The sequence below is a fragment of the Protopterus annectens genome, chromosome 13.part0, assembly GCF_019279795.1.
Source record: "Protopterus annectens isolate FY-2018-M chromosome 13.part0, PAN1.0, whole genome shotgun sequence".
NCBI lineage: Eukaryota > Metazoa > Chordata > Ceratodontiformes > Protopteridae > Protopterus > Protopterus annectens.
Genome location: NC_056747.1, coordinates 19,519,679 through 19,541,026, shown reverse-complemented (window position 1 = coordinate 19,541,026; position 21,348 = coordinate 19,519,679). Strand labels below are relative to the sequence as shown.

The 21,348-nt window shown below is 42.8% G+C and overlaps 1 protein-coding gene across 1 annotated transcript in view; it reads left to right on the top strand.

The window, feature by feature from the left end:
* Positions 1-21,348, top strand: part of HDGFL2 (HDGF like 2) — a 2,035,019-nt gene that overhangs the window by 1,012,535 nt on the left and 1,001,136 nt on the right. The window contains exon 11 of the mRNA XM_044090590.1: positions 1,064-1,134. Within this exon, the coding sequence (XP_043946525.1) occupies positions 1,064-1,134 (71 nt within the window). The remainder of the gene's footprint in view (positions 1-1,063; positions 1,135-21,348) is intronic.

Here is a 21,348-nt window from a genome sequence, read left to right as displayed (position 1 = left end):
TGGCCAAGAAGGGAAGCTAACCTAGTACGTACCTATGAACCTATGTGCTTCAGTAAACATGGCATGCACGTTATTCAGCATGTCAATTTCTAAAGGAAAAAAAAATGACAAACAGAAGAGGAAGAAAATACAAACCCAAGCCTGAACTTACAGATGATGGGTCTGTTTTAGATTGATATATGAAGAACGTCAGTGTTTATCGTGACTATTTATCTGATATTTACAGTTATATTTTAAATATATAACTTTATATCCTTGTTGCAGTAGTTGTCCTAATTTTTGAATGCCCATTGGGCTTGGTAGTTCTTGGGCCTTGATGTGCCTCCTTAATCTTGATGGCAGTGATGTTGCTTCTGTTTGGGCAGGTTGTGGTGGTGGTGGTGGTGGTGGTGGTGGTGGTGGTGGTGGTGTGAGGTCCTATGCTGAGCACTGACGCTAAAGAACAATAAATGTAACTTTCCTTTTCCAGTGCAGTTGAAGGCATTAAGCATTGTTATGCTGGCAGTTAGTGGAGAGGATTAAGGCTCTGAACTGTAAATGAGTTGCTTCTGTAGTCAGAAGAGACTTGATTCCTTACATCTCGGATTGCCCCAGCTGTGATCTTCAACAAGTCACTTAACCAGATAGTGATCCTGCGCACTCCTGAAAAGTGACTTTTGTCCAGTGTGCTTTCCTGGTAAATAAAAACTTTTTTAAAGCCATCTACCCACTGCATATCCTGACCGGTATCAACCATTATGGTTTAATAGCTAGTATGTTTAGTATCTATTTCTGTGTAGTCTTCACAATGCAATTGTATTTTTTTTTTTTTTTTTTTTGTGGAAAACTGCTGCTTTATCTTCACCACAACCTGGAATCCCACCAGAACCTGAGCACAAGACTTGATTTTTTTTGCGGTAAATCAGTGTGAGTACTCTGTTATAACAGAAATTCTTTCCCATTGTGTACTTCTATTTTCATTTGTCTACAGGACATTTATTCAGCTTGAGAGTTGAATCTTTGAACTGTTTTGTTTGTGAAGGAGCAATGCTAGCAAAGTTAACTGATCTCAATTTTGATTCAGGCCACCAAAGGCAGAAAAACCGGTTAGAAGGCCAATAAAGGTGCCAGAGAAGAAAGTTGAAAAAAAGAAAGGTGAGGTTTGGAATGGTATCTTTGTTTTCATTAATCAGGCAAGTTATAATAGTGGATTATCAAACAATGTAATTTGACTCTCCTTTCCTGGTTCTTAATGTAAAGTTAATGCTAAAGATACAGTATTCAGTAAGGCATTCTATCTGGGATTGTTTGGGCTTATGATAATTTAGAAAAAACGCTTTAAATGTTCCTTTTTAATTGACTGGTAGTATTTGATTAATAATGTTGTGGTTTATCATCTGTGGTGTATCATCAGTCTGTTTTCTGTCATAGTTAATTATTGATTAATGCAGTGAGATTCTCAATGGCTGCTTACAGAGTCAGAGATGAAATTGAATTAGTTTTTGTTTAATTTTAAGTAAAAAGATGTCTCCTGTATTGCTAAGTGTATTTCCTGTGAAATGTGATTTTTAAGGTCAACATACACACCTTTTCATTCATGTAATATTTGTCACTTCATGAGTCTACATTTGTAGGAATGGAGATGTATCTAAATCCATGACCCAAAACATTGTTTCCTTGGAGAAATGTGTATGAATTTGATTTCTGATGAAGTGACAAATCGTTATGCTTGTATTCTTGACAGTTTCACTTGCAAAATGATGGCAAGTTATGTAATGCCCCCCCCCCCCCCCCAAACACTGAAAACCAGGTACAAGGCAGAATTCCAGACTGTGCTATTATATTTTTGGCTTTATGTGGTACACGTTTGCCTACGTAAGAAAAAAGAAGATATTTTGAAATCACCTCAACATTTGGTGGAAGCCACTATTTTACTGAATTCCTCACCTCTGAAGCAAGAACAAAAGGGGAAAACATCCTTCCGGCACAGATGCCCTTCCTTCGCTTGCTGTGCATTCATTAAAATCCTCAGAATCTACAGATTTATGTTGTACACAACTGTGCCCCTCTGTGTCGAGCCAAATGCCTCCTTAGTAAAAAAAATCAGACCTGCAACTTCTCAGCCTAACCATGCAACCAGAATGTGACCCACAAGTTTTATGTATAAACATTTTTATAGAGGTGACTTTTGTCTTTGACATGAATTACTGACTACCTTTGTCCATCAGGGTCATAGGCAGCAAACCAGCAGTGAATTTACAATTTCCCATCCATTGGTCGAAGTTATGCTAGAATATGGTAAAGGGAGGGACTTTGCTTCACTTGGATGAGGAACCCTGTTCCAGCGAATGGGAATTTTCTGAGATGCATGTCTGTCTTTTCAACATCTCCTGTTTGTCAGAAGTAAAATTCAAGTCTTTGGTGCTAGCACCTTTGATGTTGTTTGTTTTGTGGATGTGCAAATCGTTCATCAGTGTGGGGTCCAGGGATACACTGTACTTCAGGCGTACGTTGCCTTCCAGTAGTCAGTATGACACTGAGTTTAGACCTAGGGATTTGAGACGATCAGAAATAGGAGATTTTTCTTTATGCTCTGTATCCTTTTTGTAACAAGTCTTTGTGGACATTCCAGTTGCTATAGTGTCTGATCAGATACATGCCGAAGGGGACATTATACTCTTAATGATGGATCTGATGAGTGATGAGTACAGATGTATGACTTCCCTGGGCCTAGATGCCATGCCCTTACCTATACGTTGACCAACATAGGAGGACTTGCTTACTACCTTGATCACATGTTGGCCGTAGGCTAGGTTACTGTCTGCATGAGTTCACAGAATTTCTAACTAGTTTTCTTGATGGAGTAGTTCCCCAAGGTGGCCATCTTCAACAGGTACTGTAATGCATTTCTTGACATTGGGTTTTAAGCCCTGACTTTGGCACTAGTTTGTCTGTTTTGGACCTTCCTGTAGGGTGTTTTCATCTTGCTGGGATTCTGTGATTACTCCCAGCATGTAATCACTTGCAGACTTGTTCAGCTAGAGGGCTTTGACTCTGGCTTTGATCTCCGAGAAATAGATGCCAAAGTGGACTGGACCCAGCAAAGAGCCCTGATGGATTCCACCGGTGACTGGCCTCTCTGTGGGGGTGGCCTCACTGACTCTTAACCTCCTGGGTCTTATCTGTGAACCAGATGGCTATCCAGTGCATTATAAAGGGGTTTATGCCTAATTTCATACGTTTGTTAGCAGTGCCCGTGGGTTATTGTATCGTATACATTTGCCAGATCAAAGAAGGCAGTGTCCACCCCTTTACCCTCGTCCATTGCCTTAGTGAGCTTTTCAAGGACATTCACTAGGATCAGTAGGCATGACCCTACTTTGACTAAACCAAACTGGGAGGGATCCAGTGTCTGGTTATCTCCTTTGTCTTTGTTGATCATATCCATGATAATTCTTTCCATGGCTTTGCAGATAAGATTAACAAACTAATGGATTTGTAGTTTCCTAGATCTGTTGATGATCCAGCCTTATGAATGGGGATGGCTGTTGCAGTCCTCCATTCTCATGGCACAAAGCCAGTTTTGCAGTTATAATTAAGTAGTGATTACAGTGGCCCAGCTAAGTTGTATTTTAGACTTTTCAGGAGATATCTCATGATGTTATTGGGGGCCCAATAAGGCTGTGTTCTTAGCTATAGTGATCGCAGCTAGGACATGCTTTCTTGATATGTTTGGAGGGGTTACTTTTAAAGGTACTTTTTGGTGGGTGGCTGAGGATGATTGGAGGGTAATATTGGAACTGACTTAGTCAAACAGGCTCAGTGAATCTGGTATCATTAACCATCAATTCAGAACACTGCTTTGTGCTTCCCTTCAAGTTTCCAACATAGCTGGAGAAGGCCATATGGTTAGTTTTTTGCCTGGGGGCTGTCTTAACTTTAAAGTTGGCTTTGACACAGTTAGCCAACATAGTTGCCTGTTTAATTTGATGAGCAAAGTCTTATCTTTATGGGAGTTAGGCTTCTCGATTTTTGCCATGATTTTTTTCTTTTATTCTATACCTTGCTTAATTTGGGATGCTACCAGGGTGGTTTATTTTCAGATTTAGTTATGGGTTTACTTCAGGTAGGTACAGCAGCTTCTGTTCAGCCATTAACATGGCTGCACAGAGTTTCTGTGAACAATTCTGCATAGGCTGTTGTGGGTTTGAGGGTGGGGGACATTGCATTTTGACAAACTATTGCTTAATAGTTTACATGTACTTGCGAAGAATATGTATACTAAGTATTGTTTAAAGTTTAAGTTGAGTCTTAATAGTCAAAAATCCTTTTTAAGTATGTTTACAAAATTTCTTTATTGTATTTGGAGCTTCTCTCCCTGGGCCTCTGCTGAAAATGGACATATATCCAGTCGGAATTTCCCGGTCAACAAATGTAAAATTTGTGTCTTTCGGCTTTTCCCGGTTAGGGGTCACCACAGCGGAACTCTGGTCCGCTAATGATTGGCAGTTGATTTTTTATGTACCGGCTTGCCAGGCCTGACGCACAACCTTCAACGAAGGTACGCCCATTCACGCATGTCTCCACGTAGAAGACACTCTAGCTGAGAATCGAACCGGACAGCGTCTTACTGTGAGGCAACAACGCTACTGCAGCACCACCACTGCGTGTGGTCAACAAATGTAAAATAAATAAAAATAAATAAATTAATAGACGGTAATTTGTCTTGGAATAGTTCCTGACTGTTGCTGGGTTCATTAGAGCTGATTTTGATTTTGAAGGAGACAGCATAATGGTCAGACCCTACCAGGGAGGATGTGACATTGGGGGGGGGGGGGTGCAACGTTCTCCCATATTTTTAAGTTTGAGGTCCAGTATGATAGTGGTCACCTACCGTCATCACCTTCCTGCTGGTCTGCCAGACTACTGTCTGCAAAACATATATGGACAGAATGATGAGGAAGTTCCTCAGGACCCATATTCAGTTGCTAGCCCTTCCAGCTCTGTCTGCCATCAGGATCATGAGTTTTGGACAGTCCCAGACCCCTTTAACTTCTGTAATTTGATCCATCCCTGTGTTTTGGTGGTATCATGCCTGAGATTTCTGGGATTGTCTTCACTGAATCCAAAGTTATAGTCTTCACTGACTCGGCATCCTCTCTGATCCAACTTGTGCCAGTGCTGTGAGAGCTGGAGGGATCTCTGGTGCTAGATCAGTGGGTAGGGGATTGACTCTGACAGTCTTGGAGCCATTCCTACTTCTCAGAGCTTCAGTATTGGATAACTTGTCTCCCACCGCTGCATCAAGACATGATTAGGTGGATTTTGTGGACCACCCTGGCCAGGTTTTTTCAACTCTGACTGGGTTGGTTTGGGATCTCCCTTTGCTTCTGCCTTTGAGGCAATGGAGAGACCATTATCCTGTTAAGAGACAGGACATCCCTGCCCCCTTGGGCCCTCTTCCTTCTGCTCTGGGTCCTGAGCCTGCTCATTACGCCCCATTGGGACAGCCAGTCTGAACTAGCCTTGAGGCCGTCCTCATCCAGCATCTCTGTCACACTTCTGAGTCTTTCTTGGATCCACCCCCTTCCCCCAGGGAAGCATGAGTGTAAAAGGGGAGGCATCAACTCCCCACAGGAGTCACTAACAGAAGACAAGGATTTCGATGAAGGGGAGGGGTCCCGCAGATCACCCCTTGAGGACGTCTTATTTGAAGAGACTCGAGATTTTGAGGCAGAAGGGTGCATGGCCTTCCAAAGAGAGTCTATGTTCCTTGAGACATTTGTACCAGCACAACAGAGGAAACTGTCACTCTCATCTCTCTTATCTCTCTCATCTCTCTCAGGGCATATGAAGGATCATGATGTGGAAGATCCAGTTCCCAAGAAAACTGATTAATATATAGCAGCACCGAAAAAAAGTGCACATTGAAGCAAATGGTTGATGTGGTAGTGGTGGCAGACACTATAAAGGAAGTTGCCAAAGACAGTTCAAATGTCCATCCCCCTAAGGAGGAGTCCAGGGCTTTGTACAGATATGGGAAGTCTGTGCTTCAGCAAGTATTGCTCTCTGGGCACTGAACTGTTTGGCGCACACACACCTTACAAGAGTCCAGAGGGATTTGACTAAAGATATTTCTAAGTTTCTTGCTGGATCCTTGTCTGTGGAGGACAAGAAAAACATGTGTTTGCAAATGACTGCCTTCCAGTCCATCTAAAATGCCTCCATGCGTTTGATCTCTCACGTGATAGAGGGTGCTTCTAGAGCTGTGGATTCAGGCATTACTGTTAAAAGGTATGTCTGGATGCACTGCTCTTTAAATCGCCTTTCATCAATGCTGCCTTTCATGGTTTGACCCTTTTTGGCCCCAAGATTAAAGAAACCCTTTCTGGGAATGAACAGGATGGGTAAACTGTCTTCAGCAGGAATAAGGATGTTCTTCGTGTTTCACTGTTGCAGTCATTACATTTGGGTAATCTGCTGGCAGGTTGCACTCAGTCAGCCTGATTAACAAAGTTTTGGATCCTGCGTCGGTTGCTGTCCCTTCCATGACGTCAGGTTGTCAGGGGTATAAAACATGCAGCCGACGCCATTTTCATCAGTCTTTCTTGCCGCACAGTGCCCGAAGCAGAAGCAGTTCGCAAGTGCCAGTCGGCCGACTCCTGAAATTTTCGTTTTCGAGTTTCAGAACCAAAGTCTTCAACCTAAAGCTAAGTACCCCATTGGGGAAACTTTTTCTTGCTCCTTGCCGATGTCAGTAAAATGTAATAAGTGTATTACTTGTGGGAAGCAAATACCTCATAAGGATTTTCATTTGTACTGTATTCCTTGCCTAGGCCCTGACCACAACATACCTTGCTGTCGGTTTTGTGCTACATTTAATCAACGCACTTTTAAGCTTCGGTATATTTTTGCATCTGAATATTTCGGCTCAAGATTTAACTATCCAGAAATGTTGTCGGTTAGCAATCTGACTACCGGAATACACAAAAAACACAAAACAGAGACAGACAGTCAAGGTCCAAAACCGACGACAAAGCTTCTCCTAAGCCAGTCAGTGAGGCACTTTCGCAGCCTCTGATGCCCGCTACTTTTGATTCGCAGGCCTCTACTGAGACCCATTCGGAGTCCGATATGACGCAAGATGCTTTAAGTCTTGAACCCGCTGATGTCTCTACCTTAGATGGGTCCAGAGCTGCTGAGCAGGCACCGGCTTCTGAGGGTGTTTTCAGGCCTAAAGATTTGTATATTAAACTGACTCCATCTTCAAAACCTAGGCCAAAATCAACTTCTATGTCTAAAAAACCGACGCTTGGGCCACGTGCACAGGCCCCTATGCCTAAAAAACAAATGATCAAAATGGCTGAGGATTTAATTACCTCGATCAGGGGTTCCCATCCCCCTCCTACTAAGAGGCCTAGGCAAGGCACTGATTATGAATCATCAGATCAGGTTTCTATTTCTTCTGATTCCTCTTCCGATCAGGAATTATCTATTCCACCTTATGAGGACTCTGATGCAGAAGAATCCATCCCTCCTGCTTCTCTTTGTGTCTTTCGGCTTTTCCCGGTTAGGGGTCACCACAGCGGAACTCCTGTCCGCTAATGATTGGCAGTAGATTTCTACGTGCCGAGTTGCCAGCCTTGACTCACAACCTTCAACGAAGGTACGCCCATTCACGCATGTCTGCACACAGAAGACGCTCTAGCTGAGAATCGAACAGGACAACGTCCATCTGTGAGGTGACAATGCTACCGCAGCACCACCACCGCAGTCCCTCCTGCTTCTCCTCCTGAGGATTTTTCTTTTGGAGAAACTTTGCATACCGTAAGGGAACATTTTCACTGGGAGAGTCAGGATTTTTCAGACTCTAAATAGAGGCTTAGGGATTTCCTCCTTCTTCCTCAGCACAGGCCTTTGGCTCAAAATTACACTTAGAAACAAAGCGTGGGCTTTATGGCGTTCTTGTAAAGACCCCCAAGGTCACATTAAATACAGGCAATCCAGGAACGAAACAAAAAAAATCCATTTTGCAAGACAAAAAAACAATACTACTGTAATTTACAGACAGTAAATCAAAATAACCCTCAGAAGTTTTGGGCAGGTTTAAATAATCTACTACATCCTGGACAAACTTCAACCCCAATCTCTGCTGCTACTATTGATAAAATCCCTGAAGATGTTTCTGACAATTTTAACCGATTCTTTACTGAGACAATTCAAGCCCTAGCTAGCCAACTACCTCCTAGCTCCCCTGGTCCTGAAAGTAGCACCCCTAGAAACCTACACGCATTCAACTTCCAGCCAGTCGCCACTTCACTTATCCGTACCTTAATCAAAAAATTAAAACCCACTACACTTTCTGCTGATCAACTCCCTGCCGAGTACCTACAAAAATCAGCTGATGCTGTTGCTTACCCCGTCTCAATGCTAATCAATCGAACCATAGTAGAAGCTAAAATTCCCACCATCTGGAAAATATCCTATGTAATCCCACTTCACAAAGGAGGCAGCTCTACTGAATTCTCCAATTATAGGCCAATAGCTATACTCTCTCCACTTGCAAAGATTATGGAAAAATGCATTCATAGATAACTCATGCACCACCTAATCCAGAATCACCTTATGGCAGGCACTCAGCATGGCTTCCGTCCTCATCACAGCACTACTTCAGCCCTCCTAGTCTTTACCAACACCATAAACCATAATCGCAATAATAATTATATATCCTCAACCCTCTTCTTGGATCCTTCCAAGGCATTTGATATGGTTGATCACCAACTTTTAATCCACACACTGCAAACATTCTGTCTAGATACTAGAGCCCTTCAATGGTTTCACTCCTACCTGAATGGTCGACAGCAGGCTGTCCTCTGGCAGAACAAACTCTCTAACCTTCTACCTAACACCCTTGGAGTACCACAAGGCTCTATACTAGGCCCTTGCTATTCTCCATCTTCATTAACGACCTTTATACTATCATCCCAAAAGTCAGCTGTATCCAATATGCTGATGACTCTACTCTGATTTGCTCAGCCACATCTCCAATAGAGTTATGGTCAGCTACACAGACCACCTTTAATACAATAGAAAATTGGCTTCCTGAATGTCGTCCGATCCTAAATCCCAAAAAAATAAAATGCTGTTATTTTCACCAACACGTAGGTCTATCGCTTTCGCCTTTACCATAAATTCAAATGATGGCATAATAATCTCCCCTGACCCCTCTTCAAAACTATTAGGTGTCATCATAGATAATAATCTAAAATTTGACCTACATGTTAACCAAACTATGAAAACCATTAATAAAAAACTAGGGTCACTTTACAGAATAAAAGCCTTCCTAACCCCTCCAGCTAAAATTGCCATAGCTCGCTCTCACCTTCTTTCAACCCTTCTGTATGCATCCCCTCTACTCTCGAATTTAAACAAGACTCTCCTTAACAAACTGTCAATTTGCTACAACCACATTGCCAGGTTTGCCACTGGTCTGCATTTTAGGACACATTGTTGCATCAATCTAAATCACCTTGAGTGGCTTGAACTACCCAGCCTAATCCAGTATAACCAACTGATTATGGCCTATAAAGTACTCTATATTCCGGGCAATACTCCTGCACTTGAATATTATCACGCACTATAACAATCCTAGACCGCTTCAGTCCTCTAACAAACTACTAATTCAGACTAGCAAAATTAATAACACAGTTGGTGACTGTCTGCAAACTCTGTAAGTAGATCCTGGAACTCTCATCCAGCTGATATTACCTTACTTTCCACCTTAGGTCAGTTTAAAACTAGACTCAAACATTTCTCACATAACTGGCTATGTCAGTGTATCAAGCCTGGCTAACTCTCTCTAGAATGTGTAAAAATCTGTTAAGCAGTTTACTGTGTAATTTAATTTAATCCTGATTTACACTCGGGATCAACTATAACCTGTGGAACTTGTTTAACTTGCTTACTTATGTAATCTGTGTAAATAGTCTGTTTGTAATATGTAGTGCTGGTATTATGTAATGCTGTATCTGTTTACCCTTGGAGCTTTTCTCCCCTAGCCTCCGCTGAAAATGGACATGCATCCAGTCGGACTTTCCCGGTCAACAAATGTAAAATAAAAAATAAAAATATACCTCCTGTTCTAGACATTGTTGATGATGTTTTCTCAGAATCTAGCATGGCTCCTGATTCCCTGCCTCCAGCTCCTAGTAAGCCAGACAGATATTACAGGGTTCCTGACTCCCACAAATTCCTTTTTAAAAACCCTACTGCTGACCCTGAAACCATTTCTCAGGGTCCCAAGGGCGTTAAGGCCTGTACTGCTAGAAATCCTACCCCTTCTGATAGAGACTCCAGGGCGCTGGGTAGATGGGGTAAGAAGGTTTACACGTCTGCAACCTTGGCTATCAGGGCTTTAAACTGTCAATTTCATATGCTTAAATAGCAGCAGCATGTCATGGGCTTACTTAAACAGAAAATGATGTTAATTTCTGTGTGGAAAATAAAGATTTACAGGATTTATTACATTTAGCTGAACAAGTTAGAAAACATACTTTGCAATGTGGTTTTGATTCCTTGGAGGCCTCTTGCAGGGCCGCTGTAACTGGATCTGTGATAAGAAGGCATGCTTGGCTCAAGGAGCAAAATCTGCCTGATCATGTTAAAGCAAAATTGTTGGATGCTCCTTTACAACAGGACAGTCTATTTGGTAATAAGGCAGAAGAAGTTTTGAAAAAGATGGAAGATAAAGCTAAATCTATGCAAACTGTAAAAGATTTCCTTCAAGTGCAGCCACCCAGGTTCAGTAGGCACTGGCCTACTAAGAATTGTTCCTTTCCAGTACCCACCATAGCCGCTCAGGTCAAACCCAGACACTCCAAAGGCTCCATGTTTCAGTCACAAGGAACTTAAAGAACAAAACAGTGGGGTGCCTCCACCTCCAAATCTGGAAGTTACAAGGCACCTCCCTACGGTAAACAGTCTCAATGACTTTCCTCTGCCATCTCCAAGCACTTATGCCCCTTTGGGGGGAAAACTGGCACTTCATGCACAAAATTGTCATCTAATTACCCAGGACAAGTGGGTTTTAAATGTAGTATCCCAGGGATACAGATTTCATTTCCAGACATTGCCAATCCCAAACGATTGGCCAGATCTGCCTCCAAATCAGTGGGCAGAGTCCCAGAAACAAGTTATGTCCTTCATGAATATGGGGGCTATTCAACCAGTACCAGAAAAGGAAAAGGGACAAGGTTTTTATTCAAGACTTTTCTTGGTACCCAGAAAAGACAAATCATGGTGTCCAGTTCTGGACTTATCCATTCTAAATACATTCCTGGACATTCCAAAATTCAAGATGCTGACTCTACAACAGTTACTGCCTATGCTAGGCAAGGATGCCTGGTTGGTAGCTCTAGACTTAAAAGAGGCTTACCTGCATGTCCCAATCAGGGAATGTTGCAGAAGATACTTCCGCTTCAAAGCAGGCCATTTGCATTACCAGTTCTCTGCACTGTCCTTTGGCTTATCTACTGCACCCAGGGTCTTCACAAAGAGCCTGGCACTAGTAATTGCATTTTGCAGACAAAGAAACATTCAAATGTATCCTTACCTGGACGATTGCCTATTCAGGCAGAAAACAAGGACACACTTCTTACAGCATCTGGCATTTGTAAAAAGGCTTCTAACTTGCCTAGGGTACAACACAAATGAAAAGAAATCACAACTGGTACCCTCTCACTGTTGTAGAGTCAGCATCTTGAATTTTGGAATGTCCAGAAATGTATTTAGAATGGATAAGTCCAGAATTGGACACCATGATTTGTCTTTTCTGGGTGCATTCCTGGGTGCAAGCTTGAATACAACTGCCCAGATGACTTACCTCATGCCAGAAAAACAAATACAATTGATGACTTACTTCAAACAAGTGGCCACAAAAACCCAGCTATTTGCAAGACAAATTCTGCAGGCCTTGGGGTTCATGGCTTCCTGTATTCTACTAATTCCATATGCAAGACTGCATATGAGGAAACTTCAGTGGTACCTAAAAAGCTTATAGAGTCAACATTGTCACAGCCTGGAAACTGATTCCTATCATTCCTTGCCTGCAGCAAGAGTTCCTGTGGTGGGCAGAGGCCTGTCACCAAAACAAGGGACTGTCATTCATTCCACCCCCTGCCACCCAAACCCTGACTACAGATGCATCAGATTATGCTTGGGTGGTGGGGCGCATCTTTCAGGGAGATGCATTCAGGGCAAATGGAACCCAAATCAAATGCACCTGCATATCAACCAGAAAGATGCTAGCTGTACAGAATACTCTGACAGCCTTCAAGGACTACCTTCATCCAGGGCAACTACTGATAAAGACGGACAGCACCACAGTCATGTGGTACATAAGCAGGGGGGGTACCCATTTTTGCCCCCTTTTCAGACTCCCCATGGCTTTGTGGAACATGGCATTGACTTACCAACTACATCTACAAGCTCAATTCCTGCCAGGAAAGCAAAATACTCTGGCAGATGAACTAAGCAGAAATTTATGGACCCACACAAATGGAAACTGGATCTACAAAATCTTCAGCATGTTGACACGCAAATGGGGGAGCCCAGAGATAGATCGTTTTGCCTCACCCCAAAACTATCAGTTGGACAAATTCTGCACAATAATTCATCACAAAAAGCTTGGAAAGTGGATTCTGCAATATTTAACTAAGATGCTTCACAAGGGCCTAGCCTTTTTTTCCATAAAAATCCATGTCTGCCATTTCAGCTCATTACAACCCAGAGCTTCCCCTCTTTTCTCATCCCTTGCTAAAGTAGTACCTCAGAGGGGCCAAGAATTTGAGACCTCCCAGGAGAGCACCAACTCCTGCATGGGACGTCAATTTTGTGTTGGAAAAGCTCACCGTACCTCCTTTTGAACCAGCTGCTACTGCAGACATAAAATTTCTCTCTTGGAAAACAGCTTTTCTTTTAGCAGTCACTTCAGGTAGAAGGATTTCTGAACTACAGGCTCTCATGGCAGTGGAGCCTTTTATTGTCTTTTACCCGGACAGGGTGGCTCTCATGACCAATCCATCCTTTATGCCTAAAATGGTATCTAGTGTGGCTCTTAATCAGACCATTCATCTGCCAACCTTTTTCCCAAATCCAAGGAACAAGGGCAAGCGGATTCTGCATTCATTGGATGTGCACAGACAACTAAGATTCTAAATAAACAGGACAAAATATTTAAGAAAATCTGAACAATTACTGCTGGCATTTGCTGCAGGGGCAGAGGGAAGGGCTAATTCAAAGCAGACTATTTCAAAATGGATAAGCCATCATATTCGTTTCTGCTACATGCACCATGGTAAATCTGTCCCCAAGGGGATCAGATCCCATTCCACCAGGGCTGCATCTACTTCTGCAGCTTTTTTCAGAGGGGTTCCTACCAGACATTCTAGATGCTGCTACCTTGGGAGCTCAGTTCATACATTCACCAAACATTACCATTTACCTCTCTTTTTCTAAATCCAGAGCAGGCTTTGCCACTGCTGTCCTGCAGGGCCTTATAGCTGCTCCTAATGCTGTATAATTCCATCCTCCCAACCATAGCTTTGGGATTCTACCCAAATGTAATGACTGCAACAGTGAAGCACGAAGAACATAGTACAGTTGTGTACACGTACCATAAATGTAGACGTTTAAGTGTATTCACTGTTGCAGTCCTGGTTACCCACCCGTCAGCCCCCTATTTTTCACTTACTATATACCTCTTCTTTCTTTTGCTATGCTCAAAGCCTTTTTGGTGTGTTTGCTTTTATTTGGAGGTATATTTTTTGTATTCTAAATTACATGCATGTATATATATATATATATATATATATATATATATATATATATATATATATATATATATATAGCTCCCCATTTGGGGGACACCTGACATCTGGGGCAAGAAAAACTGATGAAAATGGCGTCTGCTGCATGTTTTATACCCCTAATGACATGACATCATGGAAGAAGGGACAGCAACCGACGCAGGACCCAAGACTTTGTTAATCAGGCCGACTGAGGGCAACCTGCCAGCAGATTACCCAAATGTAATGACTGCAACAGTGAATAAACTCAAACATCTACATTTATGGTAAGTGTACACAACTGTACTTTTTCTACCTCCCAGAAGGACTTTTTTCAGGAAGTAGCAAGAGGGAAGAAAGATGTGGCTCTGAAAATCCCAGAGTTTTTCTCAGTATTCCTAGGAAGACAGATCTCCGTGCGGCAGAGAGGAAATCTGTAATAATAGATGTCTGTGAGGCAGAGGAGACCTGTAGAACCAAGGCTTCATTGAGAAGCCTTATCGATTTTCCTGAGGGATTTTCCAACTGCTGTACTCTAGAGGCAATTGTTAGGCCTTTGTCATTGTACTCGGAGGATGTCGATTACCATCGGCTACTATATTCGATTTTCCCATCATCCACCAAACATATCAGAGAAGTTACCTAATGTGCCACCTCATCAGAGAAAAAACACAGCTTTAAAAGTTTAAAAGCTGCTAATAAAGAGTTGCCCAAAAATGTTCCCAAGAAACCAACAACGTTCGGAACTTATTCAACTTATTCAGGGTTATGTGCCAAATTTATGCCAGGAATGAAAAAGCAGAAAACTGACTACAGAGCCCTCTGACCAGTAAAGCGACTACACTATAAGCTGTTTAGAGTATTTCCCAATTTAGATCTGGCAAACACCTCGTGCCACAAGATGCGTAATCCCAATCCTCTTAATGTAACAACCCAACAGAAGGAATCCCACAAATGCAATATGATCACAACTAGCTTTTTCAGACAGGTGAACTGACAGTCTCCAACCACTTGAGGTTTTCATCTTTGCAGCCAGACTATGGGATTATTTCTGTCTGGAACTCAGAAACGCACCGTCATGTGCTAAGTTCAAGGAGGACTTACCTCCCTTAGTAGAAGAGCTGTTTGCAAGTACTCTGTTGTTCTAGTGTAATGTAATACCTCATGATGTAATGCTCATCTTCCATACTACTTTTTCTTCATAGTTAGCTCGGAAATCAACTTTCTACCCACCTTGAATGTTGAGTGCCTACTTAGATTCCAGTTAAAGGAACTGTCTTTATAATACACTTGCCTGTATCTCGTTCTCCTACTCTGTAGCACCATCCCTCCCACACTCTCCTTAATTATCTCACTTCACCATTATCCAACTCTCTACTGCTCTCTCCATGTGATGCTCTTCTTCTATACTGGCAGTACTGAACATCCAGTCTGTATCTGGGCTTCATCATTGACTGCACTACTGTGTATATAGGCATGTTAAATCTGTGTTGTGTACTCTTTACATCTAAATATTAGACTGCACTGCCATCTTATCTGTGTGAAAGTCTAGTGCAGTCTTGTGCTGTAGCTAGTGATCCAGTGTTGTCTGTTTTCATCAGATTCAACCATGGGTTGTTGGATCTGATCAGATCTGACCTCTGCACTGACTCTAAAGCTTCTTGGTTCTAGGTCGCACACTCCTCTCGTACCCCATAATCCCCTCTACTCCAACTTGGTACCTGAGATCTTGTTTGACACATGAAGACTTCTGTCTTATGATGGCTTTCCTACAGATGGGATCAGTTGTTTCTTAATCTTTCCACTACTGAGAGATTTTTTCCGCTGTAGTTACTTAGGATTAAAGTGTTTGTAGGCTAGTAGTTTAGACTTTTTTTTAACAGGATAGGCAGTTAGGATTGAAAAGTAATAGTAACTTACAGATTGTTATATTAAACTGTAATTTTTCTATTGGATTTATATATATTAGTAGAGTATAGTATAGATACTAGCATAGATTTTAGAATAGTGTACATGCTTGCTAGTTCATCTGTTCTTGATGCATTATAGAGTGCATTTGTTGTTAGGAAAACTTTTTGGATAGTCTGAGAAAAAAATGACAGCCAGCCACAAGTATAAAAGATGTAGCTGAACAGGATCCACATACTTTATGCGGGTATTGTTGGGGTGCTGTCCACCTGGGAACACAGTGTCAGGCTTGTACTTCTTTCAGTGCCAGGCACTCCAGACTCGGAGGGAGAAGCTCACTGTCAAGAGCCTGCTCCCTCCATGGACAAGTTCCGTGATTACTGCAGCGTCCACTTCTGTAGCAAGAGCCTGCTCCCTCCATGGACAAGGTCCGTGATTACTACAGCGTCCACTTCTGTACCAACAAGCAGGATAAGAGACCTAAAGACAAGCAGAAAGAAAAAAATGGAAAAAAAGAAGATAAAAGGAGAAGGATAAATTGGATCCTGAAAAGTTGAGAAAAAGTTCCTTGGATCAGACGTTGCTATTTGGAAAGAAATATCCTTAATGGTCATAAACTGTTTCTCGGGTCAGTCCTTTGCCCTTTTGGTTCCATTACTCTCCAAAAAGTGAGTCCTAGATTGCACTCATGATGTGGAGGTATTTGAGACCAACCTTGGTTGTGTCTTCTACCTGCTCTTCCAGAAACCTAACCAAACGATGTTGACAGGCCGAAGTAATTCATTAGAACACAAATCTATCTTTGGGTCCTCTTAACATGGTCCCCCTGGAAATGTACTGTGCCTAGGTCCAGCCATCCCTCCTTTACCTTCTCCAGTTCCAGGCCATCCTTTGGGCCCAGTTGTCTTTGAGCCGACCTGTCTTGGAGGGCCTTTGTCAGAATTTTTTCCGACAACATCCATTCCTCTTTCAACTTTGACATGTTTGAATCCAGAAGAGATTCTGAGCCAAAGCTTCCTTGCTGAGTATGAGGAGATGGGTCAACACCAAAGGTGCTGGAAGTGTCCTTCCCCCTCAGATGTTGCCACTCGATAGCTCAGCTCTGAGATCAGCTTCATGGTCAAGGCCCATCGGTTCTGAGGTATCTCTTCTTTCTGAGGATAGGAGGGATTCCTACAGAGGCAATGGTGTCTTCGGCCTTCAAGATTTTTGAAGGGGAATAGGTGCTTTCATCCAGCTTGGTTCCATCCAAACCTTGGCATGAGTCTGCTTCTACTTCTTCCCATCACCATATCAGACCAAGACAGTCAGTGCCACAGCCTTCTCAGGCTGCTCCATTAACTCCTAGTCTGATTTGGAACCTTTGAATCTCCCATCAGAACCATTTCACAAGAAACATGCAAGTGGAAGCACATAGACTCATCCACAGATTCTTTCACTAAAGACATGAACTTGGATGAAGGCAAAGGTTCTCTCGATCCCCCTCGGAAGGTGTCAGTTTTTGGTGAGAGACTTGAATTAATAATGCAGAGAGGGGGGTGGTTCACTGATAATCTTTTGTCAGACAAGTCTGTGATCCTGGAAGCACTTGGTTTCAGCTCAGCATCATGCTGGGTGGTACCACCCATTTGACCTCCTCATTGACTCAATGGACATGGAAGGTTCCTGATGTGTTAGAACTGATCCCCCACCCCCATCCAAAGAAAAATGGACAGCATATTGGCTGCACCAAAGGAAAGGAAACATTGGAGCAAAGGTGCATCAGCTTAACAGGAAGTCTAGGGCTACGGACTAGTTTGGGAAACATGCATACGCTTCAGAGACTTTTGCATTTAGAGCACTGAATTATTTGGCTCATGTTACTAGATTTCAGTGAGATGTAACCAAAGATATTTTCAAGTCTCTCTCTGATAGGCTGCTTGCAGATGTTCAGAAGACTGTGGATTCCCAGCTTTCTACCTTTCAGTGTACTTCCAGTGTAGCCATATGACTACTTTCTAATGCATCTGATGGCATAGCTAGGGCAGCAGGCATCTGCATTGCCATGCACTGGCAAGTCTGAATGCACCTGTGTGATTTTGCAGAAATCTTTAAGGCATCCTTCATCAGTGCCCCTCTTTTGATGGCTCCACTCTGTTTGGACCAAAGGTAAAAGACACATTAATCAGGCGTCAACAAGATGGTAAGATTTTCTCTGCAGTGGGAATCCATTTTGCAGCCCCTCAAAGAACCTGTTGTGAAAATCAAAGCGCTGGAAAGAAAATATGATTCTGTAAGTCATAGAGTTCTTATCATGATAGCCCTGGGGCTAGATCTCCTCATGGTATAGGAATTGGGCAGTTACAGTGGGCATTGTCCTAGAGGCAGATTGCACAGCTCCTGTCCCTTTCACTGTCCCTTTACTAAGAAGCCCTATCAGCACTCGTGAAGGGTTGCCTGACTGCTGCACTTTACAGGCAATTGGCGGGGAGGTGCTTATCCGTGCACCCACAGGCCTGGCAAAACATAACAGATTCTTGGGTGCTAAGCATAATTTCCAGAGGATATTCAATTACCTTTTTCCTTCCTCCAATAAAAAGAAGTTCCATCTAATCATGCCCTTCTCAAGGTTGTTTTTAGTACCCAAGAAAACAAGGGACCTAAGACCCATTCTGGATCTCAAACATTTAAACCAATTTGGGAAAAGCACAAACTTGTGGCTGGTCCCAATTCAGTCCATTTTGCCTTAGATTCGATCTGCTGCGTACATCCCAGAATGCCTCCTTGTCATCTGAAGACAGAGAAGCATTCAAGGGGATTGTTCTGTTTCCAGCTGGGGGCCAATCGGTACCAATTTACAGTCCTGCCCAGAATACCTACGTGTCATCTGAAGACAGAGAAGCATTCAAGGGGATTGTTCTGTTTCCAGCTGGGGGCCAATCGGTACCAATTTACAGTCCTGCCCAGAATACCTACGTGTCATCTGAAGACAGAGAAGCATTCAAGGGGATTGTTCTGTTTCCAGCTGGGGGCCAATCGGTACCAATTTAGAGTCCTGCCCAGAATGCCTCCTTGTCATCTGAAGACAGAGAAGCATTCAAGGGGATTGTTCTGTTTCCAGCTGGGGGCCAATCGGTACCAATTTACAGTCCTGCCTTTTGGTTTCACCACAGCTCCCCGGATGTTCACCAAGGGTAGTGGCAGTGGTAGCAGTGCATCTTGGCCTACTAGCGATCTACGTTTTCCTGTATTTCAATGATTGGCACCTAACTGCTATTTCCAGAGATTTACTATTGAATCATCTGGACTTTCTACTCCATGTAATGCAAGATCTAGGGATCATAATTGACCTACCCAGATTTATTCTTACCCCAACATAGCAGATAGACTATTGGATGTCATCTGAATTCATTTCTACAGATCACCAGACTTTCCCACTCCAGGGTGCTCCCTCTATGCCTCACAGCCACTCAAGTTCTCCATCACCCTTCTCCTACAGCAGGGTTCATTCTTTGCCTTTTGGCTCTGATGACTTCTGCAGTCTTTATGGTTCCACTAGACAGATTTTACATGAGAGTACTTCATTGGAAACTAGCAGTGGGATGGTCTCAAAATATTCATTCCCTTCATACAAAAATTCACATCATTCAAATCTGTAGACAACACCTCTCCTGGTGGATAAAATCTCCTTCAGCGACAGCAAAACATCCATTCTAACATCTTGAGGTTAGTCTCCACATCAGCATCCTGGAGATGAGGGCAGTCTTGCAAGTGTTGCAGGGCATTCCAGGATGTCCTTCACAAGGGTGTGATTTCTCTACAGCAGACAGCGTCGGTAGTTTAATATGTCAACAAACAAGTAGGAACACACTCCTTTCCCCTATGTTGAGGGGCTCAGAGAGATTGGCAGTGGATGTCATCTTCCCATCTTTTCTGATAGCAACACATATACTGGGAATGTCCAGTGTACTAGCAGACAGTCTGAGCAGGACTGTCTTAATGCCTCACAAGTGGTCCCTCAAGCCAACAATGATAACCTTGATTTTTCATTGCTGGGGACAAACTTCCTATGACTACTTTCCATCATACCTTAACAACAAGTGTAACCGTTTGCTCAGATCTCTCCATAGGGACAGTCTCACAAAATGATGCCCTAGTCCACAGTTGGCCTTCCTGTATGCCTTTTTCCATTGCCATTAATGAACAAATTCATACAGAAAGCAAGAATGTTCAAGGTCAGAGTGATCCCCATTGCTCTTTTCTGGTCCCCACAATTGAGGTTTCCCTTCCTGGGGCCTCTTCTAGTACATCCACCATGGATGTTGGATCAGTATCCAAACCTATTAACACACCCATCCAGTCTGTCTCCTCCAGACCAGAGATCCATGAAATTAACTGCTTAGTTCCTCCAGTTCTAATTTTAGCCCAAGATGCCAGGCTCCCAACTTCAGTGATTCAGATCATATCAGTTTCTCAAAAACAATCCACACAGAAGATCTATCATAGCAAATGGTGTAGACTTTCCATTTGGGCTATTTAGACCCCTTCTCTGCCCCTGTTCTTTCCATATTAGAATTCTTGTAGGAACTTTTCTAGAGCAGCTCTAGTTATTCCACTATGACCACTGTCTCAAGTTTCCACTTGGGACAGGAGGACAACTCTATAACCTTCTTAAGAGTCTCTAAAGCCTTTTTGAAGGGAAACTTTCTCTTATGAGTACCTATCAGAGATCCAGTAATCCCTTGGGATATTACTGTCATGGTACAGATATTAAGTCAACCACCCTTCGAACCAGATTTGAAGATTCTCTTGAAATTATATTTCTGGTGGCTGTTACATCAGCCAGACGGATTTCAGAGATGTAAGCCCTTTCCTGCAAACCTTTTTATTTGGTATTTCATAAAGACAGAAATTCCCTGAGAGCCAACTAATCCTTCCTTCCTAAGATGGAATTGAAATCTAAATCAGTCAATAAGTCTACCAGTCTTTTTCCCCCAAATTCTCAAGCAAAGTGGAATATGTTTTGTGTATTCTGGATGTTCATCGTCAACTTAGGTTCTGTCTTTGTAGGACCAAGCAATTCAAAAAGTCTGATCAATTGTTACTTTCTTAAAGGCTAAATTAGGCAGAATAGTTGCTAAGAGTAGTTTATACAGATGGTTATCAGACTGCATTTCTTTCATATACACTAAAATGATCTTGCCTGTTCTTCTTCTTCTTTCGGCTTTTCCCGGTTAGGGGTCGCCACAGCCTAACTCCGGTCCGCTAATGATTGGCAGCAGATTTTTTTACGGGTGCCAAGGTACCAACTCGATGCCCAACTTTCAGCGACGGCATGCCTATTCTACGCGTGTCTTTCGAATGCCACTCGACCGTGTGGAGTACATGCAGACACTCCACACAGAAGGCACTGCAGCCGAGAATCGAACGGGAGAACCTCTTGCTGTGAGGCAACAATGCTACCGCTGCCCCACCGCAGCTAAAATGATCTTGCCTGTGCAAGCTAAAGTTAAACCTTATTTCACAAGGGCAGTAGCTTTCTCAAGTGGACGACGACTTGATGATGATTGTGCTGCAGCTATGTGGTCAACGGTTCACACTTTCATGTCTCATTACAAGCTGGATGTGTAGTCCACAT